This window comes from Rattus rattus, chromosome 12 (genome assembly GCF_011064425.1).
Source record: "Rattus rattus isolate New Zealand chromosome 12, Rrattus_CSIRO_v1, whole genome shotgun sequence".
Lineage (NCBI taxonomy): Eukaryota > Metazoa > Chordata > Mammalia > Rodentia > Muridae > Rattus > Rattus rattus.
Window position 1 is genome coordinate 67,852,278 of NC_046165.1, and position 21,885 is coordinate 67,874,162.

At 40.7% G+C, this 21,885-nt stretch overlaps 1 protein-coding gene across 1 annotated transcript in view; it reads right to left on the reverse strand.

Moving 5' to 3' along the window:
- Positions 1 to 9,254: 9,254 nt before the first annotated feature.
- The window catches only part of Zmym2 (zinc finger MYM-type containing 2), a 73,905-nt gene continuing 61,274 nt past the window's right edge, over positions 9,255 to 21,885 (reverse strand). The window contains 5 exon segments of the mRNA XM_032917999.1: positions 9,255 to 12,438; positions 13,769 to 13,889; positions 15,053 to 15,304; positions 15,858 to 15,972; positions 21,718 to 21,869. Of these exon segments, the coding sequence (XP_032773890.1) occupies positions 12,246 to 12,438; positions 13,769 to 13,889; positions 15,053 to 15,304; positions 15,858 to 15,972; positions 21,718 to 21,869 (833 nt within the window). The 3' untranslated portion in view covers positions 9,255 to 12,245.

Genomic DNA, 21,885 nt, shown 5'->3' on the forward strand with positions numbered 1-21,885 from the left:
TATCAGAAACAATAGAAAACTGACAAACTCACAGAAACTGAGTAATTCATTACTGAATAAAAATGAGTCAAGGCAAAAATTAAATATTTTGTACTACAAAACTTTTTTTTTAAAGATTTATTTATTTATTACATATAAGCACACTGTAGCTGTCTTCAGACACACCAGAAGAGGGCATCAGAACTCATTACAGTTGTGAGCCACCATGTGGTTGCTGGGATTTGAACTCAGGACCTCTAGAAGAGCAGTCAGGGATCTTAACCACTAAGCTATCTCTCCAGCCCTACAAAACTTTTTAATAAAGCATTTTATTAGCACAAAAACAGACATGTTGATCAATTGAATTGAATTGAAGACCCAGACATAAATCCGCATGTCAATGATCATTGCCTTTTGATAAAGAAGTCAGAAACATCACTGTCCTTTTTACAGCATCTTCAACAAACAGTCAAACTGGATGTCTGCTGGTAGAAAAGCTCAGTGGCGCCACACTACTCATGTACCAAAACACAACACCAAGTACATCAAAGGCCTCAACAATAAAACCAAATATGATGAACCTGATAGAAGAGAAAATGGGGACTAGTCTTGATCTCATGTGCATAGGAAAAGACTTTCTGAACAGAACATCGTTAGCACAGGTGCAGAGACCAACAATTATAAATGAGACCTCATGGAACTGCAAAGCTTCTGCACAGCAAAGGACACCATCATTTGGACAACGCAGCAGCCTACAGAATGGGAAAAGAATCTTGCCAGCTACACATCTGATAGAGGGCTAATACTGAAAATATATAAAGAACTCAAGAAAGAGTTAGCAAGAAAATAATCCAATTAGAAAATGGGGGGTTGGGGATTTGGCTCAGTGGTAGAGCGCTTGCCTAGCAAGCGCAAGGCCCTGGGTTAGGTCCCCAGCTCTGGAAAAAAAGAACCAAAAAAAAAAAAAAAGAAAAGAAAAGAAAAAAAGAAATGTTCAACCTCCTTAGCTGTCAAGGAAATGCAAATCAAAACTACTTGGAGGTTTTATCTTACACCCGTCAGAACGACTAAGATCAATAAAACAAGTGACAGCTCCTGTTGGAGAAAATGTGGAGTAAGGGAGGCACTCCTCCAGTTCCTCAGGAAGATGGATCTCGATGTACTTCAAGACCCAGTTGTATTACTCTTGGGCATAGACACAAAGGAAACTTCATCCTACCACAGAGACACTTGCTCAACCATGTTCACTGCTGCTCTATTCATAACAGCCAGAAAATGGAAACAGCCATCCATCAACAGAAGAATGGATAAAGAAAATGTGATATACATCCTAGAGTATTACTCAGATATTTAAGAAAACAAAATCTTAAAATTTGCAGGTGCAAGGATGGAACAAGAAAAAAATTATCCTGAGTGAGGTAACCCAGACCCAGAAAGACAAACAGGGTATATACTTACTTATAAGTGGATATTAACTGTTAAGTCAACGATAAGTGTTCGTAGAACCACAGAGGTTAGTTATAGAGTAAGGAACTGGGCCAGGCAGATGGGCGGAAGGGAATATAATGGATAGTTATGGATGGGGTGGGGAACAGGAATGAGGGGATCAAGTGGGAAAGGGGAGATGAGAAAGGGAATGCAGAGGGAAAAGATTTTGTTGTGGTTCCAAGTACATATTCTTTCCTGCTTTAACAAAGTACTGACTCAGAAAACTTAAGATCTAAAGTGGTATAGCTGGGTCCTCAGGTGGGGACCCCAATGGAGGAGTTAGAGAAAAAATCTGAAGGAGCTGAAGGGGTTTGCAACACCATAGGAAGAACAAAGGTATCAGTCAACCAACCAGACCCCATCAGAACTCTCAGGGACTAAACCACCAACCAAAGAGTACACATAGAGGGACCCATGACTACAGCCACATATGCAGTGGAGGACGGCATTGTACAGCATCAATAGGAGGAAAAGCCCTTGGTCCTGTGAAGGCTCGTTTCCCCAACGTGGGGGAATGCCAGGGCATTGGGGTGGGAGTGGGTGGGTGGGGTGGGAGCGTCCTCATGGAGGCAGGGGGAGGGGAGATGGGGTATGGGAGAGGGAGGAAAGGGGATAACATTTGAAATGTAAATACATAAAATATCAAAGAAAAGTAAAATTAAAAAATAAAGTGGAATATTTTACTGATAATCTGAATGAGGACTGTGTGGAATCATTCCTGCTTTCCTCAACACCAATCTCTGTGCCCTCCTTTTTGCCTCACTTCCCTGACGTATTGTAGTTCACCAGAATGTGTTTCTGTCAGCCTTTCATGACTGTGCCCATGTCTGGCTGCAGCCTCTTTATTGTGTTTCATTGAAAGCTTGGCCACATGATGGTCTCAGACGTTTCATTCAACAGGACGGGGAAGCTTCTGGGCCAAATCATCAGACTCCAGGGAAAGAAGAAACAAGACAGAGATTTTTAAGCAACTACATTTGAGCTCAGAAGGTTTGGCTCCCAGTAGAAATGTGTGTGAGTTAAATTTACCTCCATTTTGAGGGCTTCTAGAATGTATCCCAGAGCTGGGATTTTAGTAACAAAATAAAACCACTTCTCTTTTCTTCTGTGCCCCCTTCTGATAACATCACTCAGAGGAATCCATTATGGCCATGTCGGAGTATGGAGAATATCGCTAAAGAATGCGGGCCAGACACAGGCATCCACATGAAGGCATGCGTTGCTAAACCTCTGGTTCACCTTTGTGTAACCGTTTTCTTAGCCCAAAGAGCCAGCTCGAGTTGATCCAGAGGGCTCAGGAGACAGCAGAGAATAATGATCTCAATTATAGAACAATCCAGATTTAATAGAAAGAACAGTGTTCTTGCAACGGTTCAGCCGCTGGATTCTCCAGTGACTAGAGAATCCTGTCTCCATAATAGTAACAGCTACAGCCTTGCCCTGCCCCTGCTGACGGGTATGGCCCTCTGCTGCTGCACCCCGTACAGAGCTATAGCCTGCCTTCACCGAGCCCGAGGGCATGAGTGCCAAGCCGGCAGGGATAAAACGCTATTGCTGGTCTTCCGGTCAAAGTAGGAGGTGGGGGGTGGGGAACCTCAGTGTTAGCTAACACAGACTGATGTCCTAGACTCTATCTCTGGCAGAAGGCAAGTTCTGGGCCTTTATTTGTTGAGTGGGCTGGGGTCCTGAGCCACCTCCCTAAAGACCATCAGGCTGAAGCTGAACTTGTCCTTCCCGGTCTCCTTTTCCACATCCACCAATCCAAATTAGCCTGTTTGGTAAAACCTGAACATGTGCTGAGAAACGTGGTTTTACAATTATTTATCTTTCGTGTGGGGATCAGAATGGGGTCACATGTGAATGTGTGGAGGTCAGAGGATAACTTACAGGCATTGATTCTCTCTTTTTACCACGTGGGTCCACGGGAACTAAGTCATATGATCCAGCACCTTTATTCGCTCAGCCTTCCTGCCTGCCCAGGAAAGTGATCTCAAGAGGTACCAACTACTGCAGTCGCTTAGTCATCTATACTCATGACCAGCTCTGCTCACTGAACTTCTGCAGGAGTGGTGCTGCCTCTCCACTACTGGTTGTTGCTGAGTTTTGGCAGGAAAAACTCCTGTGGCAGCCTGCAATTAAATCTGTTGTCCTCAATAGATGCCATGCTAAAAAAAAAAAAAAAAAAAAAAAAAAAAAAAAAAATCCTAAATTACTAAATGTTTTAATCCTACAAACTCCGTCAGTGAGATACAGGCCAAGAAAAAGTCATGGCCAGCCCTCTGAGGCTCACTCTTTAAAGATACCTGCTGCCTCCTGTCCCTGGGGATCTGGATCAGAACGAGGCAGACAGAACACCAAGCCCAGGGCATTCCGGGGAGCTCCCTTCCTTCTACAGGACTGGCAGTGTGCTGTACTTAACAGGTAGCAATGCCCCTACACACCTTGCCTGACTTTTAGAGGCTGGGCTTGGCTCCATCCAGGGCTCTTTCCGCCCCTGGACCTGGAAGAGGCTAAGGCCACTGGAAGCGACTAAACACTCCTTCCTCACACATTCAACTGTGCATCTTTGGTCAGTAGCTGTGAGTTACAGGCTTCTGGTTAAGGGATCATCAAACCCCCACATCACTGACTAACCTCTTCCCTTACCCTCCCCCTTTTACTTTTCTTTCTTGAGGGGAGTTGGGGGGGGGACATATGTGTAAGACAAAGATCGCAGTTTATAACCAAGGCTAGCCTCAACCTCTCCTCCTGCCTCAGATTCCCAAATGCAGGGACAGGTGTCCAATTGTCACACCTGCCGTTCTTTTCATTCCTCATGAGCTGTGATTACACCATAGACCACAGTTGCTGAAGTGACTGAAGACTCAGCCTTTTCCTTCCTTCTCTTCCTCACAGTGCTAAGTCAAGGTAGAACTCAAGCCTAGTATATGTGCTAGCATCCTACCACAGAGCTCCACCAGCCCCTCGAACTAAATACCTATCAATAGATCTATATGGAAAAAAATCCACTAAAACCTAAAAGATGATGCTGAGATGGGTGTGTAAGTATTTGGAGCAAGACTCAGCAGAGATTGAAATGCTTGAAGCTGATGGTAGCTAGTGGCCCTCAGCTGGTCCTACTGTAGCAGGCCTGAATCTACCCATGACTAAACCCACAGTGGCAAGGGCCAGCGCCACGCACTCTCTTGGATGCTGGACCCATAGACTTTTGTCAAGTCAGTCAATTTAATAGCCCCTTCTGGTCTTGCCACACTATTAAGCTGGAGGGCTTCACAATGTAAAGTTTATTGTGTTTTTACACTCAGGGCCAAGCTAACATTTCTTTTTCTCCTTCCCCTGACCCCCCCCCCACTGTGTGTGTGTGTGTGTGTGTGTGTGTTCCCCATATTAGAAACTAGCTTTTGTTACAGGGGTAGTGATGTTTCTTAAGGAGCAAGCCAAACATCACAAGGCAAACAATGCTGCAATATAAAACATAGTGCAGGAGAGGGACTTCCAACAACTGACATTAGCCTGCCAGCTGATGGTGCAACCACATCCAGGGAACTCTGAATGGAAAGCGATTAATCTGCAAGATGATGATATACTAAAGAAGTAAAACAAGAGTATAAGTAAATAAGTGAGCAAAGAAAAGGAAGGGAGGAAGGGAGGGAGGGAGGAAGGAAGGAAGGAAATTGTACTATTGCCTTCCAAGAGAGGAATGCACTTGACTCAAGACTTGCCTACCAGTAATACCTACCCATTTAAGAAGACATTTTTTGAAGATGAGACCCAACAGATAAACATTTGCAACCAACCACTTCTGACAACAAATTACTGCCTTTGAACCCCACTTAAACAAAATGGGTAGCCCTCTTAAATAAAGGGTATGCCAATCTTACTGGAGCTTTATTAGAAAATACTGATTTTCCCGTAAATTGTCATCTTGGAATAGAAATCTTGTGAGAATTCCTTTAAGTATCTCATATCATCAGTTGTTTTCCTGTTGTCTTTTTCCCCTAGGCCTAGCATATTCTCTGGTCCTTTACAGATGCTAATAGATGAGAGCACTGTGCCTTGCTGCTAGCAGCTGTGGCAGTGACAGAGTCCTCCTTGTGTGGCTATCACTGGCTCTCCTGTGACTAGGTAGGTCATTTGGACTTCCTGCTTCACACCTGGCAGTGACTCCAAAGTCCCAAATGGCATTTCTGCCATTGGCTTGTGTGACATAGGCCTTTAAATTAAGGCCTTTAAATTGCAGGTGGTATTACACAGAAGACACTGGAATAATGATTGCTCTTAATCTCACAGGAAGTTTTGCTGGTGTCAGGGAGCCTTGAACTTTGAGTAAAACACTCCACTCTAGCTTTGGTGAAAAGAACAGTTGTTACAGCATAAATATGGCCCAGGTGGAGCTCAGTATAGAAATTTAAGTGGAATCTAAAAAAGGAATGTAGGCACAGATCATTGCCTCCAAAACCAGAGGGTAGGGCCTTCAGACTTGGAGATCATAAAAATGTGTCACCCCAAACAAGGGTTAGATGGACTTTATTGCACTCTACCTACACGGCCTGTTCCTTTAAGGATTTGTGGCTGATTTTGACTAGATTTCAACCAATGTTACAGAAACAGCTCCTCCTCTAAAGCTCATGCAGACTACATCCTGCCCTACACCCTAACTCCCCTGTATTGAAATGGAAGGCCTAGGAATTCAGGAGGCAGCAGGATCCAGGATGAGTCAGCAGAGATCCAGGTAAAACACATGCTCAGAGGCACATCCCCAAACAGGCGCATTCTTACGCATCATTTCAGTCTACTTAAAATCATTGATTCATTGAACAAACATTTTTATAATTATTTTTATGTGCACTGGTGTTTTGCATACCTGTGTGTCTGAAAGGTTGACCGATTCCCTGGAACTGTTTTTACAGACAGGTTTGAGCTGCCATGTGGGTTCTGGGAATTGAACCAGGAGCCTCTGGAAGAGCAGTCAGTGCTCTCAACCACTGAGTCACCCCTGCAATATTTATTACTACATAGTACTTGCAATGGGGAGTGGAGAATGACCCACTCATTGTCACAAAATATGATGTATATTCTGCTCTTGTAGCAAGGAGATATTAAAAACAGAATGGGACAAACATGAGCAAATAAAATTTCTGAAGACAGAAATCTCAAGTCTGGGAGATGTTTTCTATTTCCACCTTGCCTCTCTCCCTCTGGACAGAACTGGAAACATGTTAATGGAGAATTTCATTCATTCAGAAAGACAGAGCTGGTCTCACAGAGCCAGGCCCAAGTCTTAGCTGATTGTCTCCCCAGCTACAGACCATATCCCACAGAGGAGCGGCCTGGCTCTTTGACCTAGTCCATTCTTAGCAGGTGACTAGGTCCCTGAAGGATGGTCAGTTTGTTGAATAAATGATTGGCTCCTGTAGAAAGAATAGTTCTCCACAAAGGTGTCCTGTTTACATATTTAGGCTACAAATGTCCAAGAGTTGAAAGTGATCATCACATTTTAGTGAGTCAGAATTCAATGGTGAATCTAAAATTATCACTTGTGTATTGTTCCTATTTTATGCATTCTATTTTTAAAAAGATTTATTTATTTAATGTATATGACACTGTCACTATCTTCGGACACACCAGAAGAGGGCATCAGATCTCATTACAGATGGCTATGAGCCACCATGTGGTTGCTGGGAATTGAACTCTGGACCTCTGGAAGAGCAGTCAGTGCTCTTAACCACTGAGCCATCTCTCCAGCCCCCTATTTTATGCATTCTTAAAATCCAAAAGGGGCCAGGCATAGTGGCATACTCCTTTAGTCCCAGCATTTGGGAGGCTGAGGTAGGTGAATATCTATGACTTAGAAGCCAGTCTGGTCTATCTACATTTTGAGTTCCAAGGTACATAATAAACCATCTTAGAATGAAACAAAATCCAAATGCAAATCTTACAGATTTATCTCTACTCCCCTCCCCACAAAAAGCCTAAATATTTTACTAAAATACCTACCTATTATGTTTCTTATCACTGATCCCTTATTAATACTTAAAAGTTCTGGAAAACTCCCCTCCCCCAAGTCTGTGACAGAAATGGACTTACAATGTGTACAGCATAGCTTACGCCAGTCACATACTTGGTTCTCAACTGCAGTATCGTAACCAGGTGCTGCCCCGACCTCACTAACATCATTCAACAGCATGTAATTCACCTTTAGAAATTCTGTATTACAAGGTTCCCAAGGACTTTTAGTGTGAATGCCACAGAGGAAAGCCATACCATGCTGTGCAGTACTGCCACCTCCTGACAGCAACTCAGAACTACAACACTGTGCGTTTGAGAGAGGAAGGATCGGGTTTCAAGTAGTTCTGATAGGTAAGAGGCTGTCTCAAACAAGCAACAACAAAACTACTAATATGTGATCAAAGTGGGAACGTTTTATATTGTGTAGAGCTAAGAATACACTATGATTTAGCAAGCTGAGTTTATTCCAAAAGCAATTGCTTTAGAAACCCAATGTAGAATAACTTGCAACATGTTGGAAATTATGTGCTCCACTTACTGTACAGAACCTAGAAACTGGATTGCTCTTGATTCACTGTAGCCAAGGTCCTTGTAGACATGGCTAACGCATGATGAACAGTACAGGTCTGTGGTGGTTGGGAACTACTACTTGCTCATACACTGTGTTGGGCTGAGACCATCTCCACTGGTACACCTGCAGTCACAGGACAATCTACTCCACATTCACAGGTGATGGTCTCATAAACAAGCCTAGGGCGCAGCAGTAGCCTCTGGAGAACTTGTAGTGTACTCATAGCCTTCTGAAGATGGAGAGTACATCCCTAGCTGTTGTGTGTGTCTTACCTTGTTTAGAAGTACTTTGACACACTTTTTCTCTACCTACCCTGGAGAGCAGCAGTTCTGTGGCACACACACATATTTTTAAAAAAGTGTGTAAAAACCGAGGTGTGGTGGTGCACAGCTTTGATCCTACCAGATCAAAGGCAGAGGCAGAAGCAGAGGCAGGCTAGCAGCCTGGTCTATAGAGCAAGTTCCAGGACAGCCAGTGCTACACAAAGAAACCCTGTCTGGATAAACCAAGAGAAAAAAGAAAGTTGTGTAGTAAACAGTCGGGTGTTAACATTGGTGTATAGTTTTGAGTTGGACTTTAAAAAAATGATGTGCTAAAGCTGTTTTAGACCTTCCCCATTTCCAAGAAAAAATGCTAAATGAATCACACGGATTGACCGTCAACCTGTGAGGTGCATTGTAACCAAGCTCAATTTGTGAATCAGAGATGCAAGCAGTACTGGGCTTTAGAAACCTCGAACCCTAGCATTCTTAAGGTCAGTTTGGAGCTCAGCTGTGACAGCACTGCTTGTGGCTATCCAGTCCCACACAAGCAGAGATACTTGGCAGCACGATCAATCTGGAGTCTGTAACGATTCTAACACACAAAGCGTTGCCATGATGGCCCACCATCACCTCTGGATTTCTAAGACCATTGCAGATTTTCAAACTAGGAACGCTCAGTTTGTCACTACTGTCTGTAAGGTAAATCTTAGCTTGTGTTTTGGTCTAGATTCATGAGCCTGTAGTTCAGTAGTCAGGATAGTCCCTGCCTTTTATTATAGGAACATTTTTCCTATCCAGTTCATCTCATGTGTAAACAGAGCAGTTTATTGATTATCCTTCCAAATATGCATCTTCCAAATGAAGATTACAATGACCTGTTGTAGACACAAGCTTCCAAGCTGGTAATACTCTGAAATTGGTGTAATCCCAAGGACACAGCAGAATAGAATTAGCAAATTTTTAATCTACTCTAAACATACACAATGTCTTGTCAGGGGTAAAGCTGATAATTCTGTAATTAAGTTAGTAAAATTTATTCTTGAAAATGCTTCCACACAGACATGAAAGTCATGACTTTTTTCCTTTTTTTGACAGAAACTGAAGTAACTTACAGTTAATGGTAGCTCAGAACAAAAGCAAAGTCATGTAATGAAACCCCCTGAAAATAGCTGGCCAGATAAAAACATTAATGTTTAGTAATTTAAGACTGTATTTGGGATATTTAAGACATTTAGATAGACTAAGTGGTACCTATGGTAGAGAAATGCAAACTCAAACTTGCTATTTTCTGTCCTGAGTTACCCCGGTGTGCAAATCACAATTGGCTAAGACAAGGGGAAGCCAGAAAAAGCAGTGTATATGCACCCTTCTCCTACTTCAGTGTGAACACTCCAATAACCACTCCATTTCATGAAAGAAAAACATGAGTTACAATTTGAGTAAAAGTACTTTTATGGGGGAAAAAAAAAGGCTGAGCATCTTGCCTAGAAAAATCCTTTAATATCTCATGTTACCTAATACAGTAAAAGCCTTCTGAAATGCGTTGAGGATTCAGTTTGCATGGGAAATCCACCTGCCTCAGAATAGCTAGTCATCTTTTGCATTGAACGATTTTAAGTGGCAAAATCGTTCAAAACAGAAAAATATAGTAATCTTCAATAGACATCTCAAGACAATAAAGTTATATTTACAGGATGCTGTCTGTAATCAGAAACCACCGAGAAGTAAAAATAAACTATCATTTCAATGTCCTGTCTCTCAGCAGTCAGTTATGGCCGCACTGTAAGGCCAGCCAAGAACCAAGGAAATGTGTTCCAGGTGAATACATTTCCCAGAACAATTCTCATAAAATAGTTTGTTTCTCTTTCCCCCTGAGAATCAAATAGATCAGTCATTGGATTGCATGAGACAAAGACAAGTTCTAAATCCTCTATCATGTATGATCAAAATTCTGTAGCATTTCTGCTTAGAAAAGCTAAAATGTACAAACAATAAAAACTAAATAGCGAGACACGGTGCTTAGTAGTACCACGGCAGAATTTATGGTATTTGGTAAAATATACATGTGACATTTGTGGGTAAGTTTATTGCTTTTTTGATGGGCTATAGCACCACTCTGAAGAATAGAAGACGGTTAGGATCAACCAGGCTTTAATCACAATATGCATTTCTAGTAAACGTGCTTCAGAAGGAGCACTGAAAAGCCAAGAAACATCTGCATTGTTGTGTTTCCAGATTCCTTTAACAGGTGAGGGGCAGGTCTACCTTGTAAAGGAAGGGGTTGCTACTGTCAGTCTGATGATTCAAGGGACTGAAATTATTCATACTTACAAAAACTTAGAACACTATAAATTTTCATGCCGAAAACATTTCAGATAGTTATTGCTTAAGCGAGCAGTGGCTATACCTCTGAAATTTTCAAAACCATGATTGAGACAACGTCTTTACTGCGCTGAAGGAGAGAGAAACAGACGGGCTGTAGGTACTACTACCTAGTCACTATGGAGAGCAGGCCAGTTCCCTCAGAGTTATTTGAAAACTAGTATCACCGTGGTGATTTCAGGATTCAGAATTAAGAAAGCAACATCACACATGCTACACAAAGTCAGCTAAATAACTGATAATTTTCAGATACCACTTTACTCAATCTTTAGAAAGTATAATTTGAAGTAGATTTCCTTAATCTAAAAGTTATGAACAGATAAACTGCTATGCAGAAGCACAAAGGTATTTTAAATGTATCTTCTATAAGAAGTAATTTAAATTTCAAAGCCAAACAACCTAATTCCAAGCACAATTTCCTCTGAAACTGACTTCATCCACCAGCTTTTGTTTCTTCAATCACCTGGATTAATCAGCGTTCTCCACTGGCAATATCTGTAGGACAATGTGACACTATCTCCCCTCAAGTAGCTTGACTTTCTAAAATGACTATTTCAGGAGTGGCATTTCTAAAAATAATTCTGCCCCACATATGCATGTCATTTCTAGAAGCAGGCACAAGAATTCTAGTAAGAGCGGTAAAACTTGAGAGTGCTATGCGAGTCGTAATGCAGCATGATCTGTACCCTTAATGGGGGAAGGGTTTCATATACTGATGGTTGGCATGGAAAAAGAAAAGCAAAGTCATACTGTCACTGGGCATTTACAAAGAGAAATGTCTTAATCTTGTTTTCAAGTTATAGTCATTCTCTCTCTCTCACTCTCTCTCTCTACTTACACATATATACATATTTTTTTCCCTTAAATTGATGGGGTGATGCAGAAAGTCACAAGTGAGAAAAGGACACTAAGTTTTAATAAGGGGAACATAAAGTTGTTTTCACCAGCATAAGTTCACATTACAGAACACCAGTATCCACAGCATTCTCTTGTCTATTTTTGGTACAGAAGATGTTATCGCTCTACATAACCTGGTAAGGCTTCAGTAACTAAAACATAAAACCATAAAACAAACAAACAAAAAACCCAAACAAAACAAAAAACCCAGCCTATTAGTTTACAGTTTATTTTAAAAATTCTGAAAGACACCGCAAGTTCTAAACTTGAGTAGTGCTACCCATACACAACCATCTGGTCAAGAACGCAGTAAGAGCACACCTTTCGGAGGGAGCTTTGCAACAGTAGAGCAGTGCAACAAGAAAACTTATACATGGCACATTCTCTTCATATTTGTAATGTAAAAAGTTACAAACATACCTAATCAAATAAATAATAATAAAAAAGAATTTGATGTATTCGTTAAGTATCCTAAAACCACTACATAGAAGAATGGCAACTTCCACTCACAGATTATTTACATGGTGATACCCAGTGTGGGCACATTGCTACAAAACTCAGAACAGAAGGAGTAAACTTGAAATGTTTTCCTGTAAAGATCTAGCAGCATGACTATCTAATGCTGTGTTATCCCATTGCTTCTGAAATGGTCCTTTTTAGTCTGTGTCTTCATCCAGTTCATAATTGTCTTTATCATAAATATCTTTTACTAGAAGAACCCGTACAAGCATATTTTCCAAGGTGTTCCGGTCCAGGGAAGTAGATGTGTACCAGACAGGGCTATCTGTAGAACTAGAACATTCTGGTTGCAAATAAAATACATCCATTCTCTGATTAAGATTCTGTGGACTTTGGAGAAAAAAGGGGGGAAAAGGTCAATTTCATAAAACATAACAAAACCCCCTGCAAACTGAAATCTTTCAAGAGTAACTCAGCACCAAACAATAGATGTACTCAGAGCCCCGGACTCATTAACTGCAACAACAATGTATCAGTAAACTGTTCTCTAAGTTTTTGTGATAAAGGATTAGTGTCCAAATAATTGAAATTCTTATTTCATAAATCTGAGACCTCATTAATATACATACTATAATTTTAGTCATCACGGTATGATGCCAATTACAATCTCAATGACATTAAGTGTGCATGTCCTCCTCAGGAAAAAGGAAATGTGAAAAATGTGACCTAAAATGATGAAAATACCTAACACATAAAAACAGTCTCACTGCACTATACAATAGAAAAACATTAAATTCCAAAAAATGAATTCCCACCTGGCAAATTGTTACCAGCACTGGAAATGCACAAAACTAAACTGATGGTCCAAAACAGAGCTGAAGAACCCACAGATAGATATGGTCATGCTGGGTGATGCTCATGTCTTCACTAGCTCACGAGAGCCACCTTGGAAGTCGCACTAGGATTTGGACAGCTATTTACAATGTACAACACAGTTCTGTACTTTCTCTTTCTGGAAATCAGAGTGCTTATTTAAACCAGCACTCAAAATGAGACAGGCCCTGGGCCCTCGGCTCTTCAATAGTTCCAGTGTGTTGCTTTTAGACAGGGGAAAAGGCAGTCATGCGACTGAAGAGTAAGGGCCTTCCAAAAAGTGTCTTCCAAGACTGTTGCCATTCACATCTATTTTCCCTTCATCTCTGCTCATTCTACCTACTTTTAAACACACCTACCTTTGCACTAGAAGCTGGCAGACAATGGCCAACAGCCTGTTTGTGTAAAGAGACTAAACACCCCAACAGCCTAACATAATTACTTCTGTACAGAAAGTTTGCATCTTTGCTTGGCAATCAACAGACCTACTTTAATGTTCTAACTAAGGAGGACAGCAAGAGTGATAGTTTTTAGTAAAGAGTGATTTCTCAACATGGACTAGAATCATATAAAGTACATGTGCTAGGTATTTCACAAGGGGACTCTAAAGTTAGAGCTAAATATAACTTTGGAACAAAAAAACTCCATTTAAGTAAGGAGAAAAAAATCTTTAAAATTAATTAAATACCTTCATTTCTTAATAATTACCTTTAAAACATCTTAAATAAACATCTTTAAAAACTACTGGGCGAAGGATGTAGTTCGGTATATCTTGTAGGCAGGCAACCCCAAGTTAAACTCCCCAGTACTACGAAGTTTTAGTCAAATGCCATCAATGTTCACTCACCTTTTAGACAAGTAGCATTCAAACATTTTCACAGGACATCTGGAAGGGTTGGCTGTGTTCTCAACTTGCTCAAATACCGGCTCATCATCTTCATGCTTCCGCTTCCCAGTAGCAATTTTATCTTCAACAGCAACAACAACAACAACAGTAAGGCTCCTACCACCACCTTTTTTCCCTTTCTTATGAGTATGTGTGCATGTATGACATGTGTGTGAACGTGGGTGTACATGTGCCACAACATGTGTGCACGTCAGTTCTTGTTGTCCACCTATCCAAGGCAGGGGTCTTTCTGTTTCCGCTACTGTACTATACACTCCAGGATAACTGACCTAGAAGCTCACCTCTCCCCTCTCCTGCATCTGGAACTTTCTGTGGGCTCCAGGATTCCAATTCAAGTGGTCAGACTTGCACAGCAAATGGTTTTACCCAATGAGTTATCCCTTCTGAGAGAAGACATTACTATTTACCCTTAGTACCTGTTTTAACAACATAGCACTAGGTGACATTCAAGATTTTCTGTGTGGCAGCTTTTAGTAATGTACAATTTTTCCAAGAAAAAGATCCCAGAGGCTGAGAATGTAGCTCAGTTAGTAGAGTGCTGGCCTAGTATGCAAGGAGCCCCAGTCTGAACCTGAGCTCAGCTTAAACACAGGTATAGTGGTTCATGCCTGTGTCTCAGAATAGGAACCACAGATTCAAGGTCATTCTTTGCTGTATGGCTTAAGGCCAGTTTGGACTAGAAATCTTATCTCAAAACGAACCACAACAACAAGACATAAGACATTTTAAGATAATACAGTTTGAAGAAAGCAAATGGATCTCTAGGAGTTTGAGGCAGCCCTAGTCTACACAGGGAATTCTAGACTAGCCAACACAATATAGTGAGACCCTGTCTGAAAAAGAAACAAAGAAAACCAAAACAACAAAAACTAAAACAACAACAAACCCCCAAATACACAGTCCGCTGTGTTTTATGAAAGTCTCTTAATGAATTACTTGCTTTAGTAAGGAAAGTTTGAATATTCCCACCACAGACAATCTCCAAATAAAAATGCTATACTATCAGGGCCAGTGATGGCTCAGAGGTTAAGAGTATGTATTGCTCTTGCAGAATACCTGAGTTCAGGTCCCTGCACCTACATGGTGGCTCACAACCATTCAAAGCCCAGTTCCAGGGGGTCTGACACTTCTTATGATACCAGCGAGCACTGGACATGTGTGATGCACACATACATTCAAGCATATAAAATACAGACACATCTTGTGTTTAAAAAGTTACACTACCTTCATTGTCTGTTCCACACAAGGAAGACACCTGATAGCGAAGACACGCTTTATTTTCCATTGTTAAAGGATTTTTTTTCCAATGCCTAAACACAGTGCCAAAGGAAAGTCTTAAGTGTTGTTCCACTGTTTTCAGGCCAAAATATTTAGTGTTAAAGTAGAATAGGGTGTTCAAAAGTGCTACTGGAGAGTGGGATCCTAGTTGTTTTATCCTCCAGAGATAGTCTTCTTCAACTCGAGAGAATATTGACCCTTAAATAGAAAAAACTACTTTAAAAGAATTATAAATACCACAAACAGTTTTAATTTGACTATCTAGAAATAAGGTAAGTTTAAAATAGCCCTATGTCAATCCACTACTCACCTCAGGTCAATGTGAATGAACCCATAATTATATATTAGCTCTTTTAACAACACATAGGTTGGGAAACAGATGATGACACCATCATCCCCAGAATAAGGTAAAGGATGCTTATTTCTGTCCTTCAGTAAGACAAGGACATCATGATCAGAAAATAATTTAAAATCTGTACAATTCTTAAAACAACACATGATTCTCAGAAACAAATATATTTTATTCACATAAGAATCTACATTGTAGGTCTTAAGACAGTATCTAGCTTTGTACTACAAAGAAAGTAGGTCATAGGTTTTACTAAGTTCTTCACAAACAGTTATTATTTATCTGCATATGAGCTCATGGGCTCTTACATTGCAACTTCAATTACTTCCTAAATATATTTAACATATTGTAAAACTGTAAAAGTAACAATGCCATTATCAACACATGTTAAAATAGCATTACCATCTGGAAGTATGCTTGGTTGCCAACTTCGGAGTATTTTATTCAGTTCTTGCTCAAACATCTGGTATCCTGGATCAATAAATATGTTGTCCTTTCGATTACTACCACATAAGTACTACAAAAAAAATTATTGAAAGGAAACCAGCTAATTACAAATAGTCAATGTATCACACTTTGCAGTTCTTAAGAAAAAAAGCTTTATGTTTAGGAAAAGCAAGCGGTCTAATAAAACATAAGAGATTACTGCCCTTGGGTATGTGTGTACAAGTTAAAAAAGCATACATTCCCAATTAAGCTGTTACTTAAAACATGCAAAGCTGGAAAGTCTAACACAGAATCCTGAATGTGAAAATTGGATAAGAACCATCAGGTTGGAACCAGTGAGATGGCTCAGCCAGTAAAGCATTTGCCATGCAAAAGCCTGACAACCTGAGTTAAGTCGTCTTCTGACCGCCATCTGTGCGATGTGGCACACAGACCTTCGTCATACACACACAGCACATACTCTCTCATTAGACTGTCAGACAATATACAGAATGACATCCTTATATCATAGAAGAAAAGATCCATTTTGAAGAAAATTAACGAATAAAAGAAAACAATGAAGAGCTGTCAGCCTATGCTCTCCCTTTCCTCTGCCAAAAAACCTGTGTGTACACGTACAAATGCGGAGAACCTAATCGGGTGTGCAACACAGGGGAGAGCACATGTCTAGCATACTCAAGGGCCGGGGCTTTGATTTCTAGTACAGCAGAACAAAAACACAAACAATCTTTATACCTGAAAACTGAACAATTTATAAAAGCATCCAGGCCCTTTCTGGTATGACTTCACACCTGATGTTCCTTCCAGCCATGTTAAACATGGTTCCTGGGAAACCATGCCGACTCTTGTCTTCTAAGGATGCCATTCTACGCTCATTCCTTCTGTCTGAGAAATTTCTGCCTGTGTTTCAAAAAATTCAATTTAAAAGGTCTTTCATATTATTACCTATCTGCATGCTTGCGTGCGTGCGTGTGTGTATAAATCCATGTAGAGACAGGTTCTCTGTGTGTTTGTGAGACAGGGTCCCTTACTAAGCATGGAGCTCCCTTCGTTCTCTCAAGAAGACATAGGAGCCTCCTATCTCCACCTTCCTAGCACTGGGATTACAAGCAGACAGCACCATACCTGGCTTTTTTTTTTTTTTTTTTTTTTCTTTTTCTTTTTTTTCTGTTTTTCGGAGCTGGGGACTGAACCCAGGGCCTTGCGCTTGCTAGGCAAGTGCTCTACCGCTGAGCTAAATCCCCAACCCCCCATACCTGGCTTTTTATAAGGTGCTAGAGATCCACTTTCAGTCATGCTTGTTCTGCAAGCAATTCACCAACTGAGCCATCTCCTCAGCCCACTACTATATCTTTCACTGAGATACTTGGATAACACTGATTTGTTCCAAAACCGTGCTATCAATATTCCTTGGTATAAATATTTCAAATACTTGAGTGAAGCTTTACTATTGTGGCCTCCTTGCTATTCTCCTTCACTGCCCATACCTCAAATTCACAGCCCTCCTGCCTAACAAATGCTGGCATGTACCTGGTTTATAAAGATTTTTAAAGTCAAACTGCTCAGATTCTACTTGATTATTTTGAAACAGAGCTATACAGCCCAGGCAAGCCCATAAACTCATTTTGTAGTCAAGACTGACCTCACACTCATGAGCCTCCTGCCTCAGCCTCCCAGTACTATGCTACCACATCTGACCCACACTTAAACATGCAAGCTGTACATTCTAGATAAGCTATTATTTAATTCATCTCTCCTCATCAGAACAAACCAAAAACAGTAACAGCTAGCATGGGTACAGAGAAAAGCAATTACTAGCAGTCAGCAAATGTAATTTATCACCAGGAGTATGTTAATTTCCAAAGCCCATGCCATTGGCCAGTAAACAGAAAAAAATTAAAAAGAAGGATTGGTAAGATTCAAGTTCATGTCATAAATATTATAAGTTTACTTATATTCTATAAATGTAGTCTTAGAGGCTCACAGATAAAGTTGTTTGGATATAATTTATAATTATTAAAAAATTTTTGTATAGAATTTAAATTAACTACATAAGCCTGTTATTTACTATTTCTTAAATTTAATAAACATTGTTCACAGCTTTAGAACAAAATCTTACTACATTATTATCTATAAAATACTCAAGGATAAAATCCTAGAAGAAAGTCTGGGATGATGTCGAGTTATTGTTTACTGAGGCTGGAGTGACAGCACTTTGGACAAGAGTCATCCTACCAGACTGAGGGCCTGAGTTCAAATTCCCAGCACACAGACGGAAAGCCAACAATGGCTGTGTGTGCCTGCAACTTCCATCAGGCAGGGGCAGAAGGATTCCTCTAAATTTGAGGTCTACATAAGAGAGACAGACCAGCCTGAACTACATAGTAAAGTCCTTCTGCAACAAAAGGACAGAGCGTTCCAACTGGCATATAAACCAGTTATTTATTTAAGAAATTGTATAATGGGGGATGTGGAACTCAGTGGCCACCTCCTATAGTCAGATGGGACTTCCAGTAGAGGGAGAAGGACATCAAACCCATCCACAAAACCTTCAACCCATAATCTGTCCTGCCTACAAAATGTGCAGGGATAAAGCTGGAGATTGAAGGAAAGCAATGACTGGCTCAACTCGAGACCCATCTCATGTAAAAGATCCAGCCCCTGACACTATTAATGATACCCTGCCTTGCTTGCAGATAGGAGCCTAGCATGACTCTCTCTTGAGAGCTTTCACCTAGCAAGGGATGGAAACAGATAGAGACCTACAGTCAAATATCAGATAGAGCTTGTGAGTCTTACGGAAGACCTGGGGGTGGGGTGGGGCAGCAAAACTGAGTGAATGAGAGGGGCCAAGGACACAAGAAGATCTACAGAGTCCACTAACCTGGGTTCATGGGGGCTCACAGAGCATGCAGGACCTGGATCTAGGCAACCTACACACTTGCAGCAGATGTGAGGCTTGGTCTTCGTGTGGGTCCCTAATAACTGGAGTGGGGGCTGTCTCTGATGCTGTTGCCTGCCATTGGATCCCCTTCTAACTGGACTGCCTTGCTGAGCCTCAATGGGAGAGGATGTGCCTAGTCCTGCAGTGACTGGATATCCCAGGGTGGGGAGGTATCCAAGGAGGGGTTCCCCTGCTCTAAGAAAAGGAAAGGAGGTAATGGAGAAAGGGATTTGTAAGGGTGGGACTGGGACAAGAGGGAGGGAACTGCAATCAGGATAAACAAACAAATGGGGAAAAAAGAAATTATATAATAAACTAAATTTTTTCTTCTTGCTCTGGAAACCTAAAGTACTTACTATTTTGTCTTTGTGGAAAAGTCTAATTCCTAACTAGACTATTCGAGAACTACAAGGCATAAGTTAACAATAACAGAAATGAAAGAGCATATTCTTCCGAAATTAAAAGAAAATTAGAGAATGATTACCCTAAGCTAGTAAACTAGAAAATTTAACAAGTAATTTCTCCTTTTTGAGACGGAACCTTACTGTGTAGCTCAAGGCTGGCCTGAAACTTACAGTTCTCCTGCCTGGTTGCTCAGAGGCTGCTGAGTGGTGAGCTCGATCATGCCCACCCTGTGTAAATGTCTTCAGAGACAACATTGCCAAAATGATTCTGAACCAAAAGCAAAGGGTCTCTAGATAAGCTAAAAGAAGTAGTAACCTTTTTTTTTTTTTTTTTGGTTCTTTTTTTTTCGGAGCTGGGGACCGAACCCAGGGCCTTGCGCTTCCTAGGTAAGCGCTCTACCACTGAGCTAAATCCCCAGCCCCAAGAAGTAGTAACTTAAAGCCATCCTTCCCACTCAAAATTAATGAATCCAGGTCCAAACTATTATAGAAGGAATGAATAGTTAACAATTCTCATTAATTTTTTTTTTTTTCTCAGAAAAAGAAACACCTCTCAAGGGGCTGGAGAGATGGCTCAGCAGTTAAGAGCACGGACTGTTCTTCCAGAGGTCCTGAGTTCAAATCCCAGCAACCACGTGGTGGCTCACAACCATCTGTCATGGGATCCGATGCCCTCTTCTGGTGTGTCTGAAGACAACTACTACGGTATACTCATATACATAAAATAAATCTTTAAAAATAAAAAAAGAAACACTCTCAATTCACTTTATGAATGCTGCTACATTCATAAATGCCATAGGATTTTAGGATCATCTGAAAGATACAAAAAAGCAGCTGACAAAATTCAACTAATTATAATAGAAAAAAACAAGAAAAGTTTCAAAAAGGCCTTAGTCAACTAAGAAGAGAAGTTTCCTCAAACTGGTAACAGGAAACTTAATTAATAAAAAGGGTGGTAACATCACACTCAACAGCAAAGACTGAAGACGCTCCTTCCAAGACCATGAAACAAAGGTGTCGTCTCTCACCACTTCCATTCTAATGCACTGGGGGAGAGGAGCGTGTCATTTAGAACAAGGAGGAAAAAAGAAAAGAGAGAGACAGATCAGCAGTTTACATAACCTAACGTATTTGAAAAAGGAAGACAAATTAGATGGATAAGACGCTAGAGGGACAGACCTGATCATGGGGTTCAATGGTAAAGCAGCTGCCTTGCAAGATACAGAGGGACAAAGAAACCACCATTTTGTTATATGTCTTTTGAGGTCTTACTCTAACTTAAAAATCAACAAAAGCTGGGGATGATGATATATTAACAGGCTGAGTGAGTCTTGGATTTGAATATCAACAACAGCCAGTCTCAAAAAGCCAATGACTCCTTAAACATAGAGTGAGTAGAGGGCTGAGATGATCCTAGAGGAGTGGAAGGAATACACTATGAAATTCCCAAAGAATAAAAATATCATTAAAACAACAAAAACAAACCCTCAACACTAACTGATCATATACGTTCATTTTTAGGATGTGTTTAACAGGTCCTTTTAAATAAAATTTTATGTAGAATTCTAAAACACAACAAAAATATACCACTGGATAAAAATAACAAGTCTAATATTTTCTCTCCCTTTCCCACTGAACTCTAGTGCTATTTCATACAGAAAAATAGTTGATCTTTACATCTGCATAGTCAAAAGTAATGTCACTGTAACTAGACAGATGGACAAGGAGCATGTGCACTTACCTAGCATTGCTAGAGTGGGTCAAGGATATGCACTTACACTTATGCCCTATATGTATATAAAAACCATCAGCAATTCTAAGGGAATCCATTTATTTGCATCTACTAAAAAGTGATGTCATCCCCAAATACATGATCCTGTTGGACTCCTCACAAAGATGCCTGAGGCTGAGTGTGATGGTGCACATGCTAATTTCAGCGTGAAAGGCAGAGAGGCAGATGTGTTTCTGTGAGTCTCAGGTCAGCCGGCGCAACACTGTGAAACCCTGTTAAAGGGGACAAGGGGAGCACTTCACGTAGGTCAACATTTTGTGTTCTAAAGAACTGAAAGGTGTAAGGAGCGTAGCTACTATAAGCGTAGAATATCTTAGAGAATCCCTGTGTACCCTAAGTGTTTCCCAAGAGTTTATACTCTAGCTTTCCTGGTTAGCTAATAGAAATCCCAGAAAACTGAGACTGGAGAGATGGCTCACCTAAGAGCACTGGTCAACCATGAGGATAAGAATTCAGATGCTAGCACTCACATCTGACAGCTCACAAACACCTACAAACACTACCTCCAAGGTATCTGACATTCTCTTCAGGCTTCTGTGGGCACCAAAACACACATTTGTACACATACACACACACACACACACACACATAAGTTAAATAAAAAACTTTTTAAAAGTTCCAGCAAATAAAACTGTACCACAACTACTCTTAGTAATATCATACATGGATGCTCACCTCCTGTATTCCAAGGCAGAGATAATAGATGCTGTCAGGGGCATAATTCTCTCCATTTGGTCGTCGGATCTCATTGACAAAATGGGCTAAGCCATAGTTGAGCTCAGCTGTAGTATGAGAGAGTAGATCTTCTTTTAACTTTACTGATTTGGCTAAAAAGAAATAAAA